General features: G+C 38.8%; 1 protein-coding gene across 3 annotated transcripts; it reads left to right on the forward strand.

Moving 5' to 3' along the window:
• Nucleotides 1–4,262: 4,262 nt before the first annotated feature.
• Nucleotides 4,263–19,028, forward strand: shoc2 (SHOC2 leucine rich repeat scaffold protein). Of its 3 annotated transcripts, none has more exons than XM_078278780.1 (9): nucleotides 4,263–4,337; nucleotides 8,854–9,914; nucleotides 10,463–10,600; nucleotides 10,708–10,838; nucleotides 11,163–11,351; nucleotides 12,723–12,845; nucleotides 13,425–13,562; nucleotides 16,675–16,792; nucleotides 18,649–19,028. In XM_078278780.1, exons 2-9 carry the CDS (start codon nucleotides 9,212–9,214, stop codon nucleotides 18,855–18,857), a joined length of 1,749 nt encoding a protein of 582 aa, XP_078134906.1. In that variant the 5' UTR covers nucleotides 4,263–4,337; nucleotides 8,854–9,211; the 3' UTR covers nucleotides 18,858–19,028. The 3 variants fall into 3 exon arrangements, with proteins under 3 accessions (XP_078134906.1, XP_078134916.1, XP_078134924.1); XM_078278790.1 differs by lacking the exon at nucleotides 4,263–4,337 and adding an exon at nucleotides 4,385–4,474; XM_078278798.1 differs by lacking the exon at nucleotides 4,263–4,337 and adding an exon at nucleotides 8,203–8,317.
• The last annotated feature ends 1,037 nt before the right edge of the window (nucleotides 19,029–20,065 follow it).

A 20,065-nucleotide genomic window follows, 5' to 3' on the forward strand; every position in this document is an offset into this window, starting at 1 on the left:
GTGGTACAAACCTGTTTTAGGCAGAACTTCTCTGAATATTGACTTGACTTCTGGCATTGTGTCCTCTTGAGTGCTTGCTGAAAGGTAAACATATTAGTTTATTGAATTTAGCATGTTTAAACTGACGTAGATGAAACATTTACAGTCAGGTCCATAAATATTGGGACATCGACACAATTCTAATCTTTTTGGCTCTATACACCACCACAATGGAGTTGAAATGAAACAAATCCCTGATGGGACAGATGCAGACTTTCAGCTTTAATTTGAGGGTATTTACATCCAAATCAGGTGAACGGTGTAGGAATTACAAAAGTTTGTATATGTGCCTCCCACTTTCTAAGGGACCAAAAGTAATGGGACAATTGGCTGCTCAGCTGTTCCATGGCCAGGTGTGTGTTATTCCCTCATTATCCCATTTACAAGGAGCAGATAAAAGGTCCAGAGTTCATTTCAAGTGTGCTATTTGCATTTGGAATCTGTTGCTGTCAACTCTCAATATGAGATCCAAAGAGCTGTCACTATCAGTGAAGCAAGCCATCATTAGGCTAAAAAAATCTAAACAAACCCATCAGAGAGATAGCAAAAACATTAGGTGTGGCCAAATCAACTGTTTGGAACATTCTTAAAAAGAAAGAACGCACCGGTGAGCTCAGCAACACCAAAAGACCCGGAAGACCACGGAAAACAACTGTGGTGGATGACCGAAGAATACTTTCCTGGTGAAGAAAACACCCTTCACAACAGTTGGCCAGATCAAGAACACTCTCCAGGAGGTAGGTGTATGTGTGTCAAAGTCAACAATCAGAGAAGACTTCACCAGAGTGAATATAGAGGGTTCACTACAAGATGTAAACCATTGGTGAGCCTCAAAAAACAGGAAGGCCAGATTAGAGTTTGCCAAACATATAAAAAAGCCTTCACATTTCTGGAACAACATCCTATGGACAGATGAGACAAAGATCAACTTGTACCAGAGTGATGGGAAGAGAAGAGTATGGAGAAGGAAAGGAACTGCTCATGATCCAAAGCATACCACCTCATCAGTGAAGTGTGGTGGTGGTAGTGTCATGGCGTGGGCATGTATGGCTGCCAATGGAACTGCTTCTCTTGTATTTATTGATGATGTGACTGCTGACAAAAGCAGCAGGATGAATTCTGAAGTGTTTCGGGCAATATTATCTGCTCATATTCAGCCAAATGCTTCAGAACTCATTGGACGGCGCTTCAGTGCAGATGGACAATGACCCGAAGCATACTGCGAAAGCAACCAAAGAGTTTTTTAAGGGAAAGAAGTGGAATGTTATGCAATGGCCAAGTCAATCACCTGACCTGAATCCGATTGAGCATGCATTTCACTTGCTGAAGACAAAACTGAAGGGGAAAATGCCCCAAGAACAAGCAGGAACTGAAGACAGTTGCAGTAGAGGCCTGGCAGAGCATCACCAGGGATGAAACCCAGCGTCTGGTGATGTCTATGCGTTCCAGACTTCAGGCTGTAATTGAATGCAAAGGATTTGCAACCAAGTATTAAAAAGTGAAAGTTTGATTTATGATTGTTAATCTGTCCCATTACTTTTGGTCCCTTAAAAAGTGGGAGGCACATATACAAACTGTTGTAATTCCTACACCATTCACCTGATTTGGATGTAAATACCCTCAAATTAAAGCTGAAAGTCTGCAGTTAAAGCACATCTTGTTCGTTTCATTTCAACTCCATTGTGGTGGTGTATAGAGCCAAAAAGATTAGAATTGTGTCGATGTCCCAATATTTATGGACCTGACTGTATGAAACCAAGGTCTACAGGCAGTGAACGAAATATCTGCGAAGCAGCTCTGCTCAAGAAGAGAAGCCAAATATTTAAAAATTTGAAATTGTGGGGTCATCAAGATAGCTACTAATGTTGCTGAGTATGTTTTAGTTAATAAATGGTGATCAAAATGGAATTTAAAAAAATTGCGCAAAGTACTGTAACAGTTAAAGTAAATATAAAATAGAAATATAACGTGTAAAAGACACTATAACAAATAAGCACAATAGACTTGTTCTAAGGCATGACTGTAATGTGACTAATGTAGACCAATGTGATTGTAACCCTAACCCATTGCATTCATGCAAGATAGAGGTACAAGCTTAGCTTGAACTGTAGCACACTCATGTTTAAACTTGTTCAACTTTAATTACATGCACTATAGTGTTATTAATATCAGGTTTAACTTCAGTAATACGGAAGATAATGAGATAAAATGTGGTTTGCAGCCAGGTGACATACTTAGACACAGATAACACTAGACCATCCTAAAGGAAATAAATAATCTCACATCAGTGCTGTCCTGTGGTGTATTTGTGACATTAACAGGGTTCATATGCATTTTATCCAATACTTTTCCATGACTTTTTGGTAAATTTCCATGACTATGTGTTCCTGAAAATGTCAGTCGACATTATACAATAAGAATAAAAATCTGTGTTAAAGTTTACCCTCAGAGGTTTAACAATAAAATGAATGGCAATTGATGTGGTTCATAGTGGGAGTCGTAATATCGCGCCCCGAACAGAACGGTGAGGTTAGGACGACGTGAAATACATGTATTAAACACATATTATTATACTGTGTTAAAGAAAAATTCCATGACTTTTCCTAAACTTTCTGGGTCTTTTTATGTTTCCAAAACCTTTCCAGGCCTGGAATTTTCATTTTTCAAATTCCATAACTTTTCCAAGTTTTTTCAAAACGTATTCCCTGCATTAAGCTGGTGCAATATGTTGAATGTTCACGTTACGTTCACATATTTTATTCGACCCCGAATTGCACAAGATGATTTTGATGTAGCGTTAATTTAGTGAGTTCATATCCGAGTATATTAACATTAACGAGGTGACCGACTGGGTAGTTGGGCTAATTCAAAGATTGGGAGTAAAAATCGCATCTCGTCTTTCATAGCATAATAGCTGTTAGCTAGCTCAAAATAACGCCAACGTTAGCTAGCTAGCTAGCTAGCTAGCTAGGTTCAGCACGTAAGGGCACAGCATAGGACCAGCTAAAGTGACGTTAAACGGTAGCTTTCTTTTAGCAAAGTCAAATATATTACCGCTTACAATATACTTCAAAATATTTCCGTTGTCATGTGTAAACACGTTAAATAATAAAAAAAAAATGAATTGTTGATAACCCTACCGTTAGCACCAGAAGAGAAGAGATTACAGCGGTTGTCAGGCCAACGCTTCCGCGAGAATCACGTGACCTTCTTCTTCTTCGCTTTGTTTCTCAGCGCTTCACTGAGATCTACAGGCGGCTCTCACAACAACAACTCAAAATCATGATTGTTTTTTTTATTTTTCATTTGTTTAATTAAGAGTTTTGCATAATTATTGTATGAATGTTTTTGAGGTGAATGTAGTTAGATATATACAATGTAAGTTCTTTACTTATTAAAGCTAATGCTACTTTATTCTTCTATTCCACTGCATTTCAGAGGGAAATATTGTACTCCTATGTATTTATTTGACAGCTACGTTTACTAGTTACAACTGTGGAAGCCCATTTCTGCCAATGTGATGAAAAAAAAAAAGATCATGTAAGTCATTAGAATTAGAAAGTTTCTCAAAATAATGACTTATTATCTCAAAATAATGAGAAACGTTTTAAAATAATGACTTTATCTCAATATGCATATTTCCGCCAATGGAAGCCAATCGTGGTGAAATATTAAATTTATCCAAGTGATGAGGAAACTTGAAACCCTTAGACACATACACTGAGAATGGAGTTTTGTGTCCAGCAGTTCCAATTTTCAAATGAAACATATTTACATATTCATATATTCTGGATTTTTTTTAATTAGGGATGGGTAGATGTAAGATTTTTTTTAACAAGGTAGCTGGAATTTCTTGGGGATAGTAAAGCTTATTCCAAGCAGATTCTATGTCTTGTCTGTCATATCTGTAGGGAGTCTTTAAATAATAATAAAAATTGAATGCATGACTTTTACTTGTAGTGGCTTATTATTATTATTATTAATTATTATTGTTATTATTATTATTATTATTATTTATATTATTATTAGGCAATTAATACATTATTATTATTACTACTACTACTACTACTACTTCATACAAAACTTAAACATTATTTACTTCTAAGATGTACACTATACTTCTATACATGTAAATTAAGACTAATATAGAATATTTGATTGTATTTCAAAGTCTCGTGATAACATTGGTTAGGCGTGCGAATGACGCAGTTTGGTGGCAGGGGAGGGAGGGGAGCAGAGAGCAGCAGTGTAGGAAAAGAGGAGGAAGCAGCAAGGATGGCGGAGTCACACCTCTGAAGGTAAAACAGTTAGCTATATTATATCATTAACAGTGGATGTTTCACCCCCACAGCACGATAACGCACCACTCCAAAGATAATACACGTGTCAGCCGCTTGTTACGGCGTGTGAAACATTAAAGTGTCATTTTGCGGTGGTGAGTACGAACGCACTCTTTTGTTCAGCTTCGGAATGGCCGCTGTTTTTCAGAGTGTTTTCTTTTTTTCCTCGGCTAATATTCAATACAAGGACGGATCTTGTACACTGTGTTACAGTTAGTTCGCACCTTGTGTGCTTTAATTAAGTGGCCGTTCTGCTGCGATATCAGCTGTCTCCACCGGCTGTTCTCTTTGGGTGTCTACTGCCCGCTTAGCTGGCTGCAGCAGAGATTTCCCCTCTCGGTCGAACTCACGGCGGACGGGTCGGTCCGCGTCCGCCAGCCGCTCTACTCGGGCCTACACATAGGTAGCTCTGCTTGAGAGAAAGCTAACCGCTGGATGTTGGTAAGTATGCCAGGGAAAGCCTCCACATCCTTTGCACCGTCCTATACGCGTAGTAATAGACGTTATTTTTTATTATTTCACATTGGCCGTACTGTTACTTTGTTTCGTTTGACTCACAATATATCTTGCTAAAATACTGTTAGCTGGCGGGCTCGCTAGCTGACGTTAGCAGTCTGGCACAACTGACGTTCGCTGTTGACGTTTAGCTTAGCTGCTTTTATTTCCTGCCTTGTTGTCAGTTCTTTTAGTAGGCTTAGCCAGTGAATTTTCCATCTTTTCAAAGATTGGTCACAAGATCTATGTATTGTAGATATTTTCTCCCAGTCACTTTCAAGGCTGGTTTAGCTAACATTAGATGTGTTTAGCCTACGTGAGTTGATGTTAGGTTAACAGCCAAAACGTAACATTTAGCATTACTGTTGGCGTCAAGGTATTATATCACAGAATTACACATATATCCTGAACTTTTGCACGTTCCCTCAACGTTTTTGCACATTCTGCACAACACCTGGCAGCCTTGTTTTTCTTATTGTAAAGCAGTTATATTGCACATATTTGTAAGGTTATCGTGTCTTTTACCTATTTTTTGTTGTAATATTCTATATTTATGTTCTTTTCTCTTGCAGTACTTTGCTTTATTGTTTATTTCCTTTTAATACGTTTCTGTATGCACCAATCCCCAAGGCAAATTCCTTGTAAGTGTTAAGGTACTTGGCAATAAATCCTATTCTGATTGTGATGCTCAAACAATGGTACCAACCCTAGTGTTTTTTCCTTAGGTGTCCATGTTATGTAAATTAATTAATTTCAAAATACGATTTGACATCGCGAACTGTTACCGTTTTATCAGTAATCTGTTTCCAAGGATTTGTCATTGGCACATGTAGCCATCAAGCTAGCTGCGTCCTGTGGAGTGCTGTGTAGTAGCAGTAGCTGATAGCTGCCACCTCACCTCCTGGTTTGCTATTCACCTCAATATTACACGAATAACCATTTTCACTGACAGACCAGGTTATTCCTGGTTTGTAATTTCTTACACTCCGGTAGTAGCTCACTGTCAAGCAGTAACACAGGATCTGGGTCTTAGATATTTCCTGAATCCGAATCTGTAGTGCATTTTGTCATATCATAACTTCAGTTTGTTACATTTGCTTTATTGTATTCTTTGATTGCCTTACAATGGTGCATTTCTTATTTAATCAAAAAGGCATTGAAATGAACAACCAAAAGCACGAGAACAGTAGACAGTACTGCTTAGGCCTAAATGCACTAGCATTGTAAGATGGGCCCAATGTATCCTTAATGGAAACTTCATTAGTCTCTATGTGGGTTGCAAGTGCCATGAATTACAAGTGTGTAGTAGCTCTTTATGGTTGTGTTGGAAGTACATGCATTAGCTTTTCTCTGAAGCTGTATATGAGTTGAACCTCATATGTATTTCTACTAAATGAGTAGTATTAACTTAATGGAACTCATTACATTCTTGCAAGTCTTGTCCTAGCACTTGCCTGTTGAATTGACATTGTCCAATGGTTCTGGTCAACATACAACCAGGACGTTTAAAAAAAAAAAAAAAAAAAAAGCTTCCTCCACAACTGGATACTAGGCTGTTGTGAAGGCCGATGTTAAGGCATTAAACCGATTCAGAGCATCCATCAATAGGGCAGTTTTCTGATCAAAAAACCATTTAATTGTATGGCCAGTGTCCATATAGTGATTCTGCTGTTTTCTGCACAGCTAACGGTTTGTTTACATTTCTACATATCCCCTCCCTTATGTTCAGACTGTTTAGGCTATTCAGTCATTACATTCATGCAAAACAAGTGGGCACTGCCCTAAATATGTATACCTGCTTTGGTTTGGTTAATATTTTGTTCTCATGACCTGGCCAAGCCATAAACAAGAGTTCCTGCATGGGTTACTAAGCTTGATTTCTTTACCAAAAATTGATATGATAGTCATAAACATTACAGTTAGTAAAATTAACTAGGATATGACCTTTCTGAATTGAATGATAAACTTTTTTTTCTGGTCTTGTTTTGTCTTTGTTTTAAGGTTTAAGCGGAAAACATCAAGTCTTTAAATAGAGAGATGACTTTATACAGATAATGTTTAGATGTGGCTTGTTATAAACCATATGATGTACCAGGGCAGGGACATAGAGAGTACAACCATAAAAGGAAGTTGCTTGCAGTTTGGGTTGGATAGCCCCAGCAGTTGGGCTGGCCTGGTTATTCTCATTTTATGTTAATAATTATTTTCTACAATAATAGTGATTCACCCTCTTATTTATGATCGTCTGAAAGAGTAATGGATACCTTTTTTATTTACCGAGCACACTGTCAAGCATTCTGTCATATTAGGGGTGCTGCTATTGCTCTTACCAAAAAGGTCATATTACCTGTTGTTGTGGGGACTTCATGCTTTGAAGGCCACTTCTAAAGATTACTCTCAGCAGTCCTAACCTTTTTACTTATCTCTGATCCTGAGCCAAACCTGCCTCTCTTTTTTGCCACAGCTTAGCTTGTACTAGTGCAGGAGAGCTTTACACAGTCACAGAGGAACAACAGCAACAGAGACTAAACAGAGACATGCCTCCAGAGACATTTTGGCTCAGTTTGTCATGTAAGATCCAGAGAGTTGAGAGTTTTGTCTTGGTGTCTTTGAGATGTTAATATTCAATGCGATTGTTGCGTTATAGGCTTCATAGAAGAAGGCTAAATAGCTGAATGCATGTTTAGTGGGGGGCCGTAGACTTACAGTATTGTCAACACCCGCTGGGCCATGTTTTTAGTTAGTAGGAGTAAGTTCGTGTGAGGTTATGGTTATGCTCAGTACATTCAACAGATTTTCATGCCTCATAAATATAGAAGAATATTGTCAGGGTATTAGGGCTCCTTTTAATGTAGGCCTATTTGTGCATTTCTTTCTACATAATGGAGCTTACATTGCACCCTTAGCTCACAGCAGGCCCAACTTAAAATTAGTTTAAATGATAGTTAATATTTCTTTATTCTAATATTTATTAGTATAGTGTCCCATGTCGCATAATATCTGTTGAGAGAGGAGTGTCGGTGTGGATTTGTTGTGGCAGGACAGCTTGGAAAACCTCTCTTTTAGACTTATGCCATGAAAAAGTTTTCTTTAGAGGTGTGGTTCACAGGGCTGGGTATCGTTCAAAAATGTTCAATAACAATACCGTGACTTCAATACCGATTCCTAAACAATACTTTTTTCGATACCAATTATTTTTTTTAAAAGATGCTTTTTTTTCCCCCGCTTTTCTGCCTTTATTTTGACAGGACAGCTAGGTGAGAAAGGGGAGAGAGAGAGGGGGAAGACGTGCAGGAAATCGTCACAGGTCGGAATCGAACCCTGCACCTCTGCATCGAGGCATAAACCGCTCAGTATATGTGCGCCTGCTCTACCCACTGACCAACCCGGCTGCTTTTCGATACCAATTTTACAAAAAATTACATTACAGCAACAAATCTAACGTAAGACAGCCAATCAGAAAACTTTATTAGATCTTGGTAGAAGCGTGCTGTGGGCCTATTGGCTCGCCGACGCTCATTAGATTTACTTTGATACTAAAGAGTAAAAAAAGTAATTTTTTTTGTATTGAATTCGGTACCCAGCCTTAGTGGTTCACCTGCAAAATGCCGCTTTCACTGTTCGTCAATCAGTGTTTATTTGAGGGAATCTGATCTGATCTGAATCTGATCTGAGTTTATTCGCATTTTCTTCTCAATTTCCTCCTCACTCTCCAACAGTGGGAGCATATTCTGATCTGTGTCCCCCACTAGAAGACCCTGTTTACTATAAATTGTGGCGAGCAGTGTCATCTTTGAGTAGAAAATGTTAACAGTTTTTGGATGCATGAGGACAGAAAATCCAGATGAAAATTAGTTTTGTTCCAGATTTTGTTTCTCTCTGTAAATTGGCAGAAAACAAAAAGGATGAGCCTTAGGAACACATTGTGTGAAAATTAAATTGTAAATGTAAACAAAATGTATTTCTCTTTTCTCAACAGCAAATCTTCGAGGGATTAAAAGAAACAAACTTGATAACATTTGCAGCCTGAACTTATATCCGAAGGTCCTGGGATTGTATGCAGTTCAAACACTTAAGCATGTGGCCTATGGGTGCCACAGTCCAGCTTCTTCAAAGGATTTTTTCTCCCATGGCATTTTAACAAAGTATCAAAAGTATCCCAAAAACCTTTGGATCACAAGGCCTTTATTTCAAGGATCATAAAAAAAATGTGTGGGCCTGTATAGGGATGTTTTCTTTAAAAGCCTCCTTGGCTATCTGTGTCTCTTTTTTCCCGAATAAGTAACCTGACGAGAGACTCCCATGAGCAACTTTACAGGAGGCCCGATAACGTCGACATGAGTAGTACTTTAGGCAAAGAAAAAGACCCGAAAGAGAAGGACCCCAAAGGTGGTCCAGCCGGGAAAGAAAGGGAAAAGGAGGCCAAGGCTCTAGCCGGCTTAGTAAAGGATGGTGGCAAAGAAACGAAGACCAAAGGGAAAGATGCCAAAGAAGGAAAGAAGGACACCAGCAGCTCAACACCGGGTGTTGCCTTCTCTGTTGACAATACGATAAAGCGGCCAAACCCGGCACCAGGTACGCGCAAGAAGTCCAGCAATGCCGAGGTGATCAAAGAGCTCAACAAGTGTCGGGAGGAGAACTCAATGAGACTGGACCTATCTAAAAGGTCTATTCACATGCTGCCCACCTCCATTAAGGAGTTGACGCAGCTGGCTGAACTCTACTTATACAGCAACAAGCTGCAGAGCCTGCCGGCGGAGGTGGGTTGCCTATTAGGCCTGGTCACTTTGGCCCTGAGTGAGAACTCCCTGACCAGTTTGCCCGACTCCCTGGACTCCCTTAAGAAGCTTCGAATGCTCGACCTCCGGCACAACAAGCTGAGAGAGATACCGGCTGTGGTCTACCGGCTGACATCTCTGACCACGCTGTACCTGCGCTTCAACCGCATTACAACTGTGGAGAAGGACATCCGAAACCTATCCAAGCTCACTATGCTCAGCATTCGTGAGAACAAAATTAAACAGCTGCCCGCAGAGATAGGTGAGCAAAAATGTGTAAAGACCGGATAATTTCCTCTAATTAAGGCAAGTTTGTTTTGCCTAGTGGCCATGAGAAATCAAATAATTGTGGGAGGTAGTCGGTTACCAATGGGTTTATAGCAGTCAGCTTGCGTTCATTTCCAGTGCAGCTTATCTTGTGCTCATAATGCATTTTGCACATCTTATTCGGTTCAGTAAAACATTCTTATACTATGCTGTGCCCTAGCACTAATGGGTATTGAGTACACACCCTTCTTCAGCTCCAGCAGTAATACATATCTTACTGTTAAAAACCACAAACAAATTACTGAATGTTGAAGCGATGAATTCAGTTGCTCATTGTGTCCCGTACACTTAGTGTCTTATTGTACTGTAAGAGAGAGTAGTGGCTACAACACTTGGTTAGTTTTCGTAAGCTATGCACCAATGGCATTCTGACTTTGTGAAGAATGAGATAAATGAATGGATGTCTTCAGTACAGCAGGTGGGTTAATGAAAGTGCTTTCATCTTTAGCTAAATATCTGAATTTGGTGTGCATCTTTTTGCAGGGGAGCTATGCAACCTGATAACTCTGGATGTTGCCCATAACCAGTTGGAACACCTACCGAAGGAGATTGGGAATTGCACACAGATAACCAACCTCGACTTGCAGCACAATGAGCTCTTGGACCTCCCAGAGACTATAGGTAATTAAGTGTATTTTACGACTCAAAACCAACGTTATTGCATAATTATTTTAACAATGTTAAGGTAAAATAAAAGTTTACTTAGATATGTTTTTTTGTCATTGTAGGCAACCTGGCAAGCATAAATCGTTTAGGTCTACGATACAATAGATTGTCAGCCATCCCCAGATCATTAGCCACATGTCGAGAACTGGAGGAGCTAAATCTTGAAAACAACAACATTTCGGTGTTGCCAGAGGTACGTGGAACCAAAAATAGAATGCCATTTAAAATATCATTGCTACATAATAACAAAAAATAATAATACTCATCACTTGCAGTCTTAATTTGTATTACACTAACATCAACTGTTTCCTGCAATGCTCTTGTAAATTCAAAAACAAATTGACAAACAACACGTTCATCTTGGAGCCTTGAGAGTCTATAATAACTGTTTTTTGCATAGAGCTAATCTTAAATTCTTGTGTATAACTGAGGTCCACTCGTGCATCCGGAGTAAAAATCACAGCCTGTAGTGATGAAGTCCTGTCCTTTTCATACATCTGTTGCTGTGCTTGACCAGGGCCTACTGTCAAGTTTGGTTAACCTGACCAGTCTAACACTGGCAAGGAACTGCTTCCAGTCGTACCCTGTGGGTGGACCATCCCAGTTCTCCACCATCTACTCCCTCAACATGGAGCACAACCGCATCAACAAGATCCCCTTTGGTATCTTCTCCAGAGCCAAAGTGTTAAGCAAGCTTAACATGAAGGTATATATGCATGCTTGTTTGTAAAATGATTGAGATAAATTCTTAAGTCAGCTGTCTTTTAAACTTTCTAAACAATGTAGAAACAATCATGAATCAATACCTTCTTAATTTTGTCTGCTTGAAACTTTTATTTTTGCCAAAGTCAGGTGTGATCACGGCATCACAAGATATCAAAGTCTTTGATGACTAGACAGCACACATTTAGACTTTTCATAAGACAAAAGCACAGGTGTTATTAATAACATTAATGATGGCTCTGTTCTATTCAAGTGTCCCAGTAAGCCATGGCGGTGAGTCAGCATGCCAGGACCCTGAAACTGAAGCTGCTAAATTCAGCCATTATAGTTATTTTATATACACCTGTGAATTTCCTGCTGCGACATGTAAACATATCTTCAGTAAAAAAAAAAAAAAAAAAAGGCCTGTGAAAACGTGAGATTAAATTATACCTGAGCTATACTATGTCAGAAACAAAACGTATACACTCACATAAGTAATATAGAAGTTTTTAAATCTTAAACATACGTAGTGAGGAATGTAAATTTGAGATGGTAAATCCACTGCCTTGTAGGTCTTCAGCATTGTGTACTGTTGACTTGGATACTTTATAATACAACTGAGCTGGTACTGTAAAGGTGTGTATAATTGTACAATTAAAGCAGAACAAGGTTTAATGATGAATCTTTCGGTTACACTTTACTTGACGTTTTCTACATAAGAGTGACATGACACTGTCATGAACGTCTCATAAAGCATAAACAAGTCATAAACGTTTATGACATAACGCCTCTTTTAGTAAGTGCCATTCGGTTTTGTCATGACAAGTTAGAATTAGGGTTCATGTTTCATGACTGTGTCATGACAGCGTCATGTCACTCTTATGTAGAAAACTTCAAGTAAAGTGTTACCCATCTTTCATTATTTTAAAGAAGCCAGGTTGTACATACTTTTTTAAGTGTCTATTTTTGATGCCAGGGTGAGAATCTGTTTGTCATAGTGAGAAGAAGTAGTGCAGGAAATCCAGAAATAAAATACTGCATTTACATGTAGTATTACATCATGCTGTGTGTTAAATGCCAGTGCCACTTTAATTCAACACCGTAGAGTGGAACTGCATCGAAACAAATGCCTATTTGCTTATACAGTATTTATCTCAACTGTACTGGCCTTAAGCCAGGCGTGCACAGCCATTAAAAACCTTTAACTTGTTACATGGTGTATGTCCATACTGGATGTAGTTTGACATTTTTTTCCTGGCATATTACACTGCCATAGTGCACTAGTTTACTCAGCCTTCTGAACAGCGTTGTTGTTGTGTTGACCCTGTGAATTGTTATTTTGCTAATAAAGGTATGCCATTGTCTTCTTCAGGACAACCAGTTAACATCTCTGCCATTGGACTTTGGCACATGGACTAGCATGGTCGAGCTTAACCTGGCCACCAATCAGCTGACAAAGATCCCAGAGGATGTCTGTGGTTTAGTCTCTCTGGAGGTAAGTCTTGCATTCACACATAGTAGTAATTAAGCTTGCCATTGCAGTACCCAGTGAGTTTATTGAAGAAGTGGAAGGTACCATTACATAAATTGTAGATTTTGTGCAACCAGTAATTAGGAATAAAAGAGTTGGAGCCAGACATTACAACCCTTATCTTGGGAGTGTATCGTTGAGGCAAATGGCTTGTGTAACAAACAGATAGCCTACTAGGACTTTACTTAGCAACTCTTAGTCACGGTATTAAGTTTTGGGTTTGGTTAAAAATGCATAACTACTGCACAGACACTACAAAAACTGTAGTAACCTGAGTTTTGGCTGCAAATAAAAGTATAAAGTCACACTAAACATGAATATTAGTAGAGCAGTGCAGTGTGAGTAGTATACCTTTTTTTTGTTTTTTAATTTTCATGGTTTCACTTGAATCAAAAAATTACCAATGTCTTCATTGGTTATTTTACATCATTGTCAAAGACACAGAAAGATGTTGATTCTGTGTCAAGACTGATTGCTTTATTGCTTGTGCCATGATGCAAGACTGTCACTTTAGACCTGTTTTCTTTTCCATTATCTCCACAGGTGTTAATATTGTCCAATAATCTTCTCAAGAAGTTACCGCATGGTATTGGGAATTTGAGAAAGCTACGGGAACTTGACTTAGAGGAAAACAAGTTGGAATCTCTACCTAATGAAATTGCGTATCTTAAAGATTTACAGGTACGTTTTCCAGAAATGCAGTTCTCGCCATTATACTTGAGGCTCTTTGTTAATGATTTTTAAAGAATTTTGTAGTATCTGGTTTGTATCTGTTGCTATGGGTAATAATAACTATTAGAATCTAATCTGCTGCTTATTTCTTTTAGATGCATTTGGTAAGGCTCATTTTCAGTTCATGGCTGAGGGCCCTGTAAAAGTTTTTAAATTAAGATTTCAGCGACTGGTAATATCCCACACTGCAACAGATGGCAATGCGTGCCTCAAATGTTGCTGTAAATAAAGGTGGATTTTTGCTTTTAATATACTTATATATAATATACTTATTTTCTTGCTCTGAAGCCCAGTTTTAGAATGTTGCAGGGAAAAGTTGCAGGGGTCTGAACTGGCCAGTTTTAGCTCAACTCAAGCCAGCTGATAATCACCTGCGACTCCGCTAGTCGCCAGTGGCTGGTTTTAGAATGTAAGGGACCTCACCTGTTTCAACAGCCTATCAACTCATAGCGAAATTAGCTGGTCAGGTCACTTAGTAACTGTCAGCTGAATGAAATGGCAGAGTTTTGGACGGAGTCTCAAGAAGCAAGCGCGAGCAAGTGAATGTAGAGAAGGAGAGGCGTTGGAACAAAGCAGTAAATCAGAGAAATGAGACGTTTTCACCGTTTGATCACTACTAGAAATGCAACTGTAGCAAGTATCTCACTATCACTATCCCCAATTCATATTTTAAGACGCTACAAATTATACCCAGCTAAAAAAACAACTGAAAAGCTGGAACTTGGAACGGAAGTAAAGAGAGTCGTTGCTGTGGAGATGATGCACCATCTTGTCTAGTCGCATTGATGTAAACTAGAAGGTTTCAGACCATTGTAGACCGGGGCCATGCAAGTTTCAATTAAGTCTCTTTGGTCTGAACTGGGCCTAATAACGGACCAGTAATAAGAATCAGGAACTAATGCGAACCTAAATCAGTAAGCCAAATCACAATTGGTATCAACACAGTTTTTAAAACAGTATCCAATCCTGGTTAGTGGGTTGAAAGAACCAGAATTAGAATTGACTTTATTGTAATTGTAAGTACATACAACGATATTAATTCTATAGTACATTTAAAGTAAGAACATAGAGCAGAGAATGTGAAGCTGGTAAAAGGATTAAAACATGGTAAAATAATTTAGTAAAATGGTAAATGATTTACTCGCATTGACCCTTTGCACAAGACGTCACGCTCCACTCGCGCGAATTATGAATGCCATGACGGACGGCGGAAGAGCTATATATATATATATATATATATATATATATATATATATATATATATATATATATATATATATATATATATATATATAGCTCTATCTATGCTGTAGAAAGACGGCAAGCTAAACTTGTAAATTTTCGTTTGTGTTCTACATTCACAATCTGCAGAGTAATCCTCACCAACACAAGCATGTGTATGTATTGCCTTTCTGTTTTAAATGAGTGATTTAATAAAATTATCCTCAACCAGCTAGCTGCTGTGCTAACCAGCTGTCCTGCTAACCGGTCCAACCTGATGATGACCCACATAACTAGCTAACATCGATTATTCACTGACCTAGCTACATATCCAAAAAAGAAAGCCGTTCCCTTGATCATTTAACTTAACACACATACAAAAAATATCGGTTAAGATAAAGATGACATGGCACGGAAACTAGCTTCAAAAACGAGTTAAGTGCGGGTCTGCGGAGCTCCTACCCCGGCTAGCTGACGAGCTAGCTGCAGCTAGCTTTGGACTGCTTGCTAGCTGCTACCCATCGCGTCGTAATATCCACCGGTCAAATCTAAACATAGGCTACACAGCGAATATAATCACAGATAAGAAGATGGCTAGATGTTACAATTATTTCTGGTTACTACTTATCATATACACTGCATGGATTAACGTGTGATAGATAATTAATGACTGCACTTCCCAGAGCTGGGATACGTTCAGGCATCCATTAGCTAGGAAGTTGCATTGGCACACCCAGTGAACAACGGTATGTGGGTAGCCACGACCGACCATGTCCTCTAAAAACATGGGCTACGTGTTCTATAAATCTTTACTTAAGTAAAGAATAGATTTTAATACAAAATAAACCCTAGATTGATGTCTTATCTTTGCCATTATGAGGTACCTCCCCCCCGCCGTTAGCGTAGCATCGCGTACCTGTCACCCAGCCAGCTACAAAGAACTGGGAAGCATCCAGACTTTTAAAAGCTTTGAGATCAGCACCAGTATATGGGGAAACCACGTTTACCACATAGTGGTACAGATCATGTGGACTGAAGTCGGGCAGACTCGGTGATTTAATGAGGTCCGTGAAAACGGAGGGAGAACGAATTAAGGGTCGGTATGCAATCCTGCTATCTCCAACTTCTCCAAATACGGCTCTTTGTGAGCACCTACCAGATGCCCTACCTCGACCGATAACGGCACGACAACTTGTTTTTCAATAGAAGAAGCCATATAAAGCCATAAATACAGTTTATTTAGTGTTATGTATTTCAAACTGATTGAAACTATGAAACTTTCCGCTCATCCACTACTGTTTAGCCTGTGCTTCCGCCGTCCGTCATGGCGCCGTCACGTGGTCGTGTGGCGTGTTTGCAAAGGGTCAATTGCACACTGTAATGTAAAGTGCAGGTGCATCGCAGCATGAGTGGATGAAAGTATTGTTTTTTTTCTCATTTAATGTGCAAATTGCTTGTGGGAATAAAAACCGTTCCTGAATCTGGAGGTGCATGTTTTGGCTAACCTATAACGGCCATTCATTTAATTAAACTAATAATAATTTAATGATGGTGTTGGACGAGTGAACTGGTGTGCAGTAATAGGTCAAAGATACTCAAACTAATGTAATGTCATTCCAGCAAACTAAAACATTGAGAGGCTAATCCTTGGCTATATACAAATCATAATTTTAAATTTTTTAGGAACGGGTTATTGAACATGCTGTCTACCCACTAGATAATCATCCACATTTGGTCTCTGTGAGGGCGACGGTGTTGGTTATAACAGGGTTATAAATGGTTTGATTGTAATTATACTTTGCGATTGGTAAATGCAATTCTCATTTCAACAACCCTTTAGAAATTGGTGTTGACAAATAATCAGCTGACCACGTTACCCAGAGGCATTGGCCACCTCACCAACCTGACTCATCTTGGTTTGGGGGAGAACCTGCTGCAACACCTTCCAGAGGAGATTGGTAAGTACTTCCCTCAAACCCCCAACTACTTAGATCAGTAACATGCTCATCTTATCTGTTCAGGGTTTTACTTTACTACTCAAAGGCCTTCAGTGATGGTGGGGAACCAGAGCTGATCTTGGGACGCTCTACTGTAGGTGAAAAGTGTGTCTAGGAGACGAGTGGGAAAACCACAATCTTAAATTTTGGCGCATCATTTTGTTATCATTTAACATATGTTACATCTAACACACCATTAAACTAAACACAAAAACGCAGTAAAACAATAATAAAAGAACTACAGCTCATTATTCTGTAGTGACAATGTACGACTGTACGTGACCTGCACATTGTACGTTCATACACACAAGTTAGGTAAACTCTAATATTTATCATAATCTACAAACTCGTTTGTGTCATCAACAATATTAAAGGAGTTGGTGGCACTTTCTGAAAATCTAATTTTATAAACTATAACATACTTTTTTTTTTTATTTAAAGTGTAGCATTGTTTTCTTGATGAAAGCTATCTTAACCATTAGGATTTAAGAGCTTAACAGTATGTCCCGCCTCTGATTCTTCCCCCGAGTGATTAGGTTAGCATTGCTAGGCTGGTGACTGCTGATCTTAGGAGTTAAGCTAGAGATTAAAATGAGTGGAGGAAGAAGCTAAAGGTGGGTGTATATTTAGAAGGCTTAGAGGTATTTAGGTTGCCATTAGAAACGACTACATGTCAATCATTTTTTAGTATGACTATACAGTATAATGTATGAACATCACCACTAATAGTTTGTCATTTAAAAAACTACAGTGTTTCAACCATATCATGTCTTTCCAGGGCTGGTACAAATAAATATAGTAATGCAGTATTATTAGAGCTGAAACGATTAGTTGACCTACTAACTACCAACTATTTTGATCATTTATTTATTATCATTTATTATTTCAGTTAAGCAAAAATACCAAACCTTGTGAGAATGTTCTGCTTTTCTTTGTCATATATGGTAGTAAATTAAATCCTTTGGGGGTTTGGTCAGATAAAAGAAGGAATTTGGAGACGTCACCTTGGGTCTTAGAAATTGTGCATGAGCGTTTGAGCATTTTCTTCCACATTTCTTTTCAAATTGACATATAAATCAAGAAAAATGGCATAATAATCAATAAAAAAAAAAAGAAGATATATTTAGCGATGGCCCGATACCATTTTTTGCTTCCCGATACCGATTCTGATACCTGAACTTGCGTATCGGACGATACCGAGTACCGATCCGATACCAGTGCATCATATATTTTATTATGTTTTAACATAATAATATGTATAGTATACTACTATCCCTGTATGGATGTGATATGATTTCTTTCTTTGTTGTCAGTCTGGCTCAGGTTAAACTCTTTGTGAAACATGAACAAACACAAACAATGAATGCCACAGAACTTTCTGTTATTATCCAGTTTGACAGTCAGTTATAACGGAAAAAGAACATAAATAAACTACTTTAACGTAGATTTTCTTTAGGGCTTTATTACGTAGTATCGGATCGGTGCATTAACTCCAGCACTTCCCGATACTGATACCAGCGTTTTAGGCAGTATCGGAGCCGACACCGATACTGGTATCGGAACATCTCTAGATATATTACTATTTGTACTGTAACCTTCTCAAATCGTATGTTTACAATCACAGCTCAAATTGGTATAACAACGGAATTATTGCATCAAGAGTGGCGATGAGCACTTTTTTTTTTTATTCCTGAAAATCATATTTTATTGACCTGTATTGCTCGTAGGTTGTTGATTTTAGACCCGTTTTCCCTTGGTGACAGCATCGTTTTCAGTACACGACGCAACTAACATCAGTAACTGATGTCTGTCCTCAGGTACACTGGAGAACTTGGAGGAACTGTACCTCAATGACAACCCCAACCTGCACAGCCTCCCGTTCGAGCTGGCACTGTGCAGCAAGCTGTCCATCATGAGCATCGAGAACTGTCCCCTCAGCCACCTGCCGCCCCAGATTGTCGCGGGAGGCCCCTCCTTCATCATCCAGTTCCTCAAGATGCAGGGACCATACCGTGCCATGGTCTGAGCCAAGAGCAGCTCAATCCCAGTCCTTCTTACCTCCAAACCCTCCACTTGCTCTGCACCCTCTCGCCTGCCCGCCCCCATTATGTGTATCATACACTGTAAAGAAAACAGACTGGCCACAATCAGTGTCGGGGGCAAATACGAGGAGGAGGAGGAGGAGGAGGAGGAGGAGGAAGAGGAAGGAGGAGGAGAAGGAGGAAGGAGGAGGAGGAGGAGGAGGAGGAGGAAGGAAGAAGGAGGAAGAAGAAGAAGATGTTTCTTTCGCCATCCTTGGGCAGAAACGAGGTCAATCGTCTGAGACTTGATTTCTGTGTTACTCCAGAGTTCATCACGGTCATTTTAGGACCCCAGCCACCCCCACTTATGTTTCATTCCGAATCATACAAGAGGAAAATATTTCCATCTCTTTGCCAAAACTGAAGATATATGAAGTTATATATATATATTGAGTAACTGTGAGCTAAGTGGCAAATCTTTTAACCATATAAACCGTGCTCCCATTGCCAATGTATTTACAGTAATTACAAGCATCTATTATGTGAGCAAGGATACAATTGTATGCAAAAACAAACAAAAAAAGTCTTTGGAACTTCACATTTACTGCTGCTGCCGTAATTTTAACTTTGTCATCTTGTTATATTTTCTTTTGATATTCACTTTATTTTTTATTTTATTTTATTTTTTTACATCACCTTCACTCAAGATAACTTATGCTAACTGCTTCTTGACCATAGAGAACAAAGGTCTAATGATGGCGTGTTTATAATTTTTATCATTTGTTTATTTTTTAAAAACTGTGCCTATGTTTAGACTGATCCAGTGGTTCATTTCTAAACAAAATTTTCCATGAGAATACAAAGATATAAATTATTTCAATAATTCTTTTTTATTACTGCTGTTTTGACTTTAGTTTTTCCTTTTTTTAGTGTTCCTTTTTGCTGTTGCATTAATCTGTAAAGCAAGTGATATCAGTTGTAAAATAGGGTGATTGGAGATAGTTTTAAGAAATAGCAGCAGTAGTTGTTAAACATTAAGCTAGTAATGTATACATATGAGAAATGCCAATCATACATGCTTGAGAAAAAAAAAAAAAAAGCAAGTTGGACTTTTCTCCAAATCGGGTGGTGCCGTGACCCCCGTCTATATTGCTTTCGTGTGACAAAAAGGTATTGGAAAAAGGTGATGGGATACATGATGAGACTTTTTTTT

Source organism: Sander vitreus, chromosome 2 (assembly GCF_031162955.1).
Source record: "Sander vitreus isolate 19-12246 chromosome 2, sanVit1, whole genome shotgun sequence".
Taxonomy (NCBI): domain Eukaryota; kingdom Metazoa; phylum Chordata; class Actinopteri; order Perciformes; family Percidae; genus Sander; species Sander vitreus.

Bases quoted from the DNA above. Each gene is read 5' to 3' on its own strand.
- shoc2 (XM_078278780.1), top strand. From the start codon at position 9,212: ATGAGTAGTACTTTAGGCAAAGAAAAAGACCCGAAAGAGAAGGACCCC. The intron at 10,839-11,162 runs GTACGTGGAACC...GTGCTTGACCAG, and splicing joins ACATTTCGGTGTTGCCAGAG to GGCCTACTGTCAAGTTTGGT. The intron at 13,563-16,674 runs GTACGTTTTCCA...ACAACCCTTTAG, and splicing joins CGTATCTTAAAGATTTACAG to AAATTGGTGTTGACAAATAA.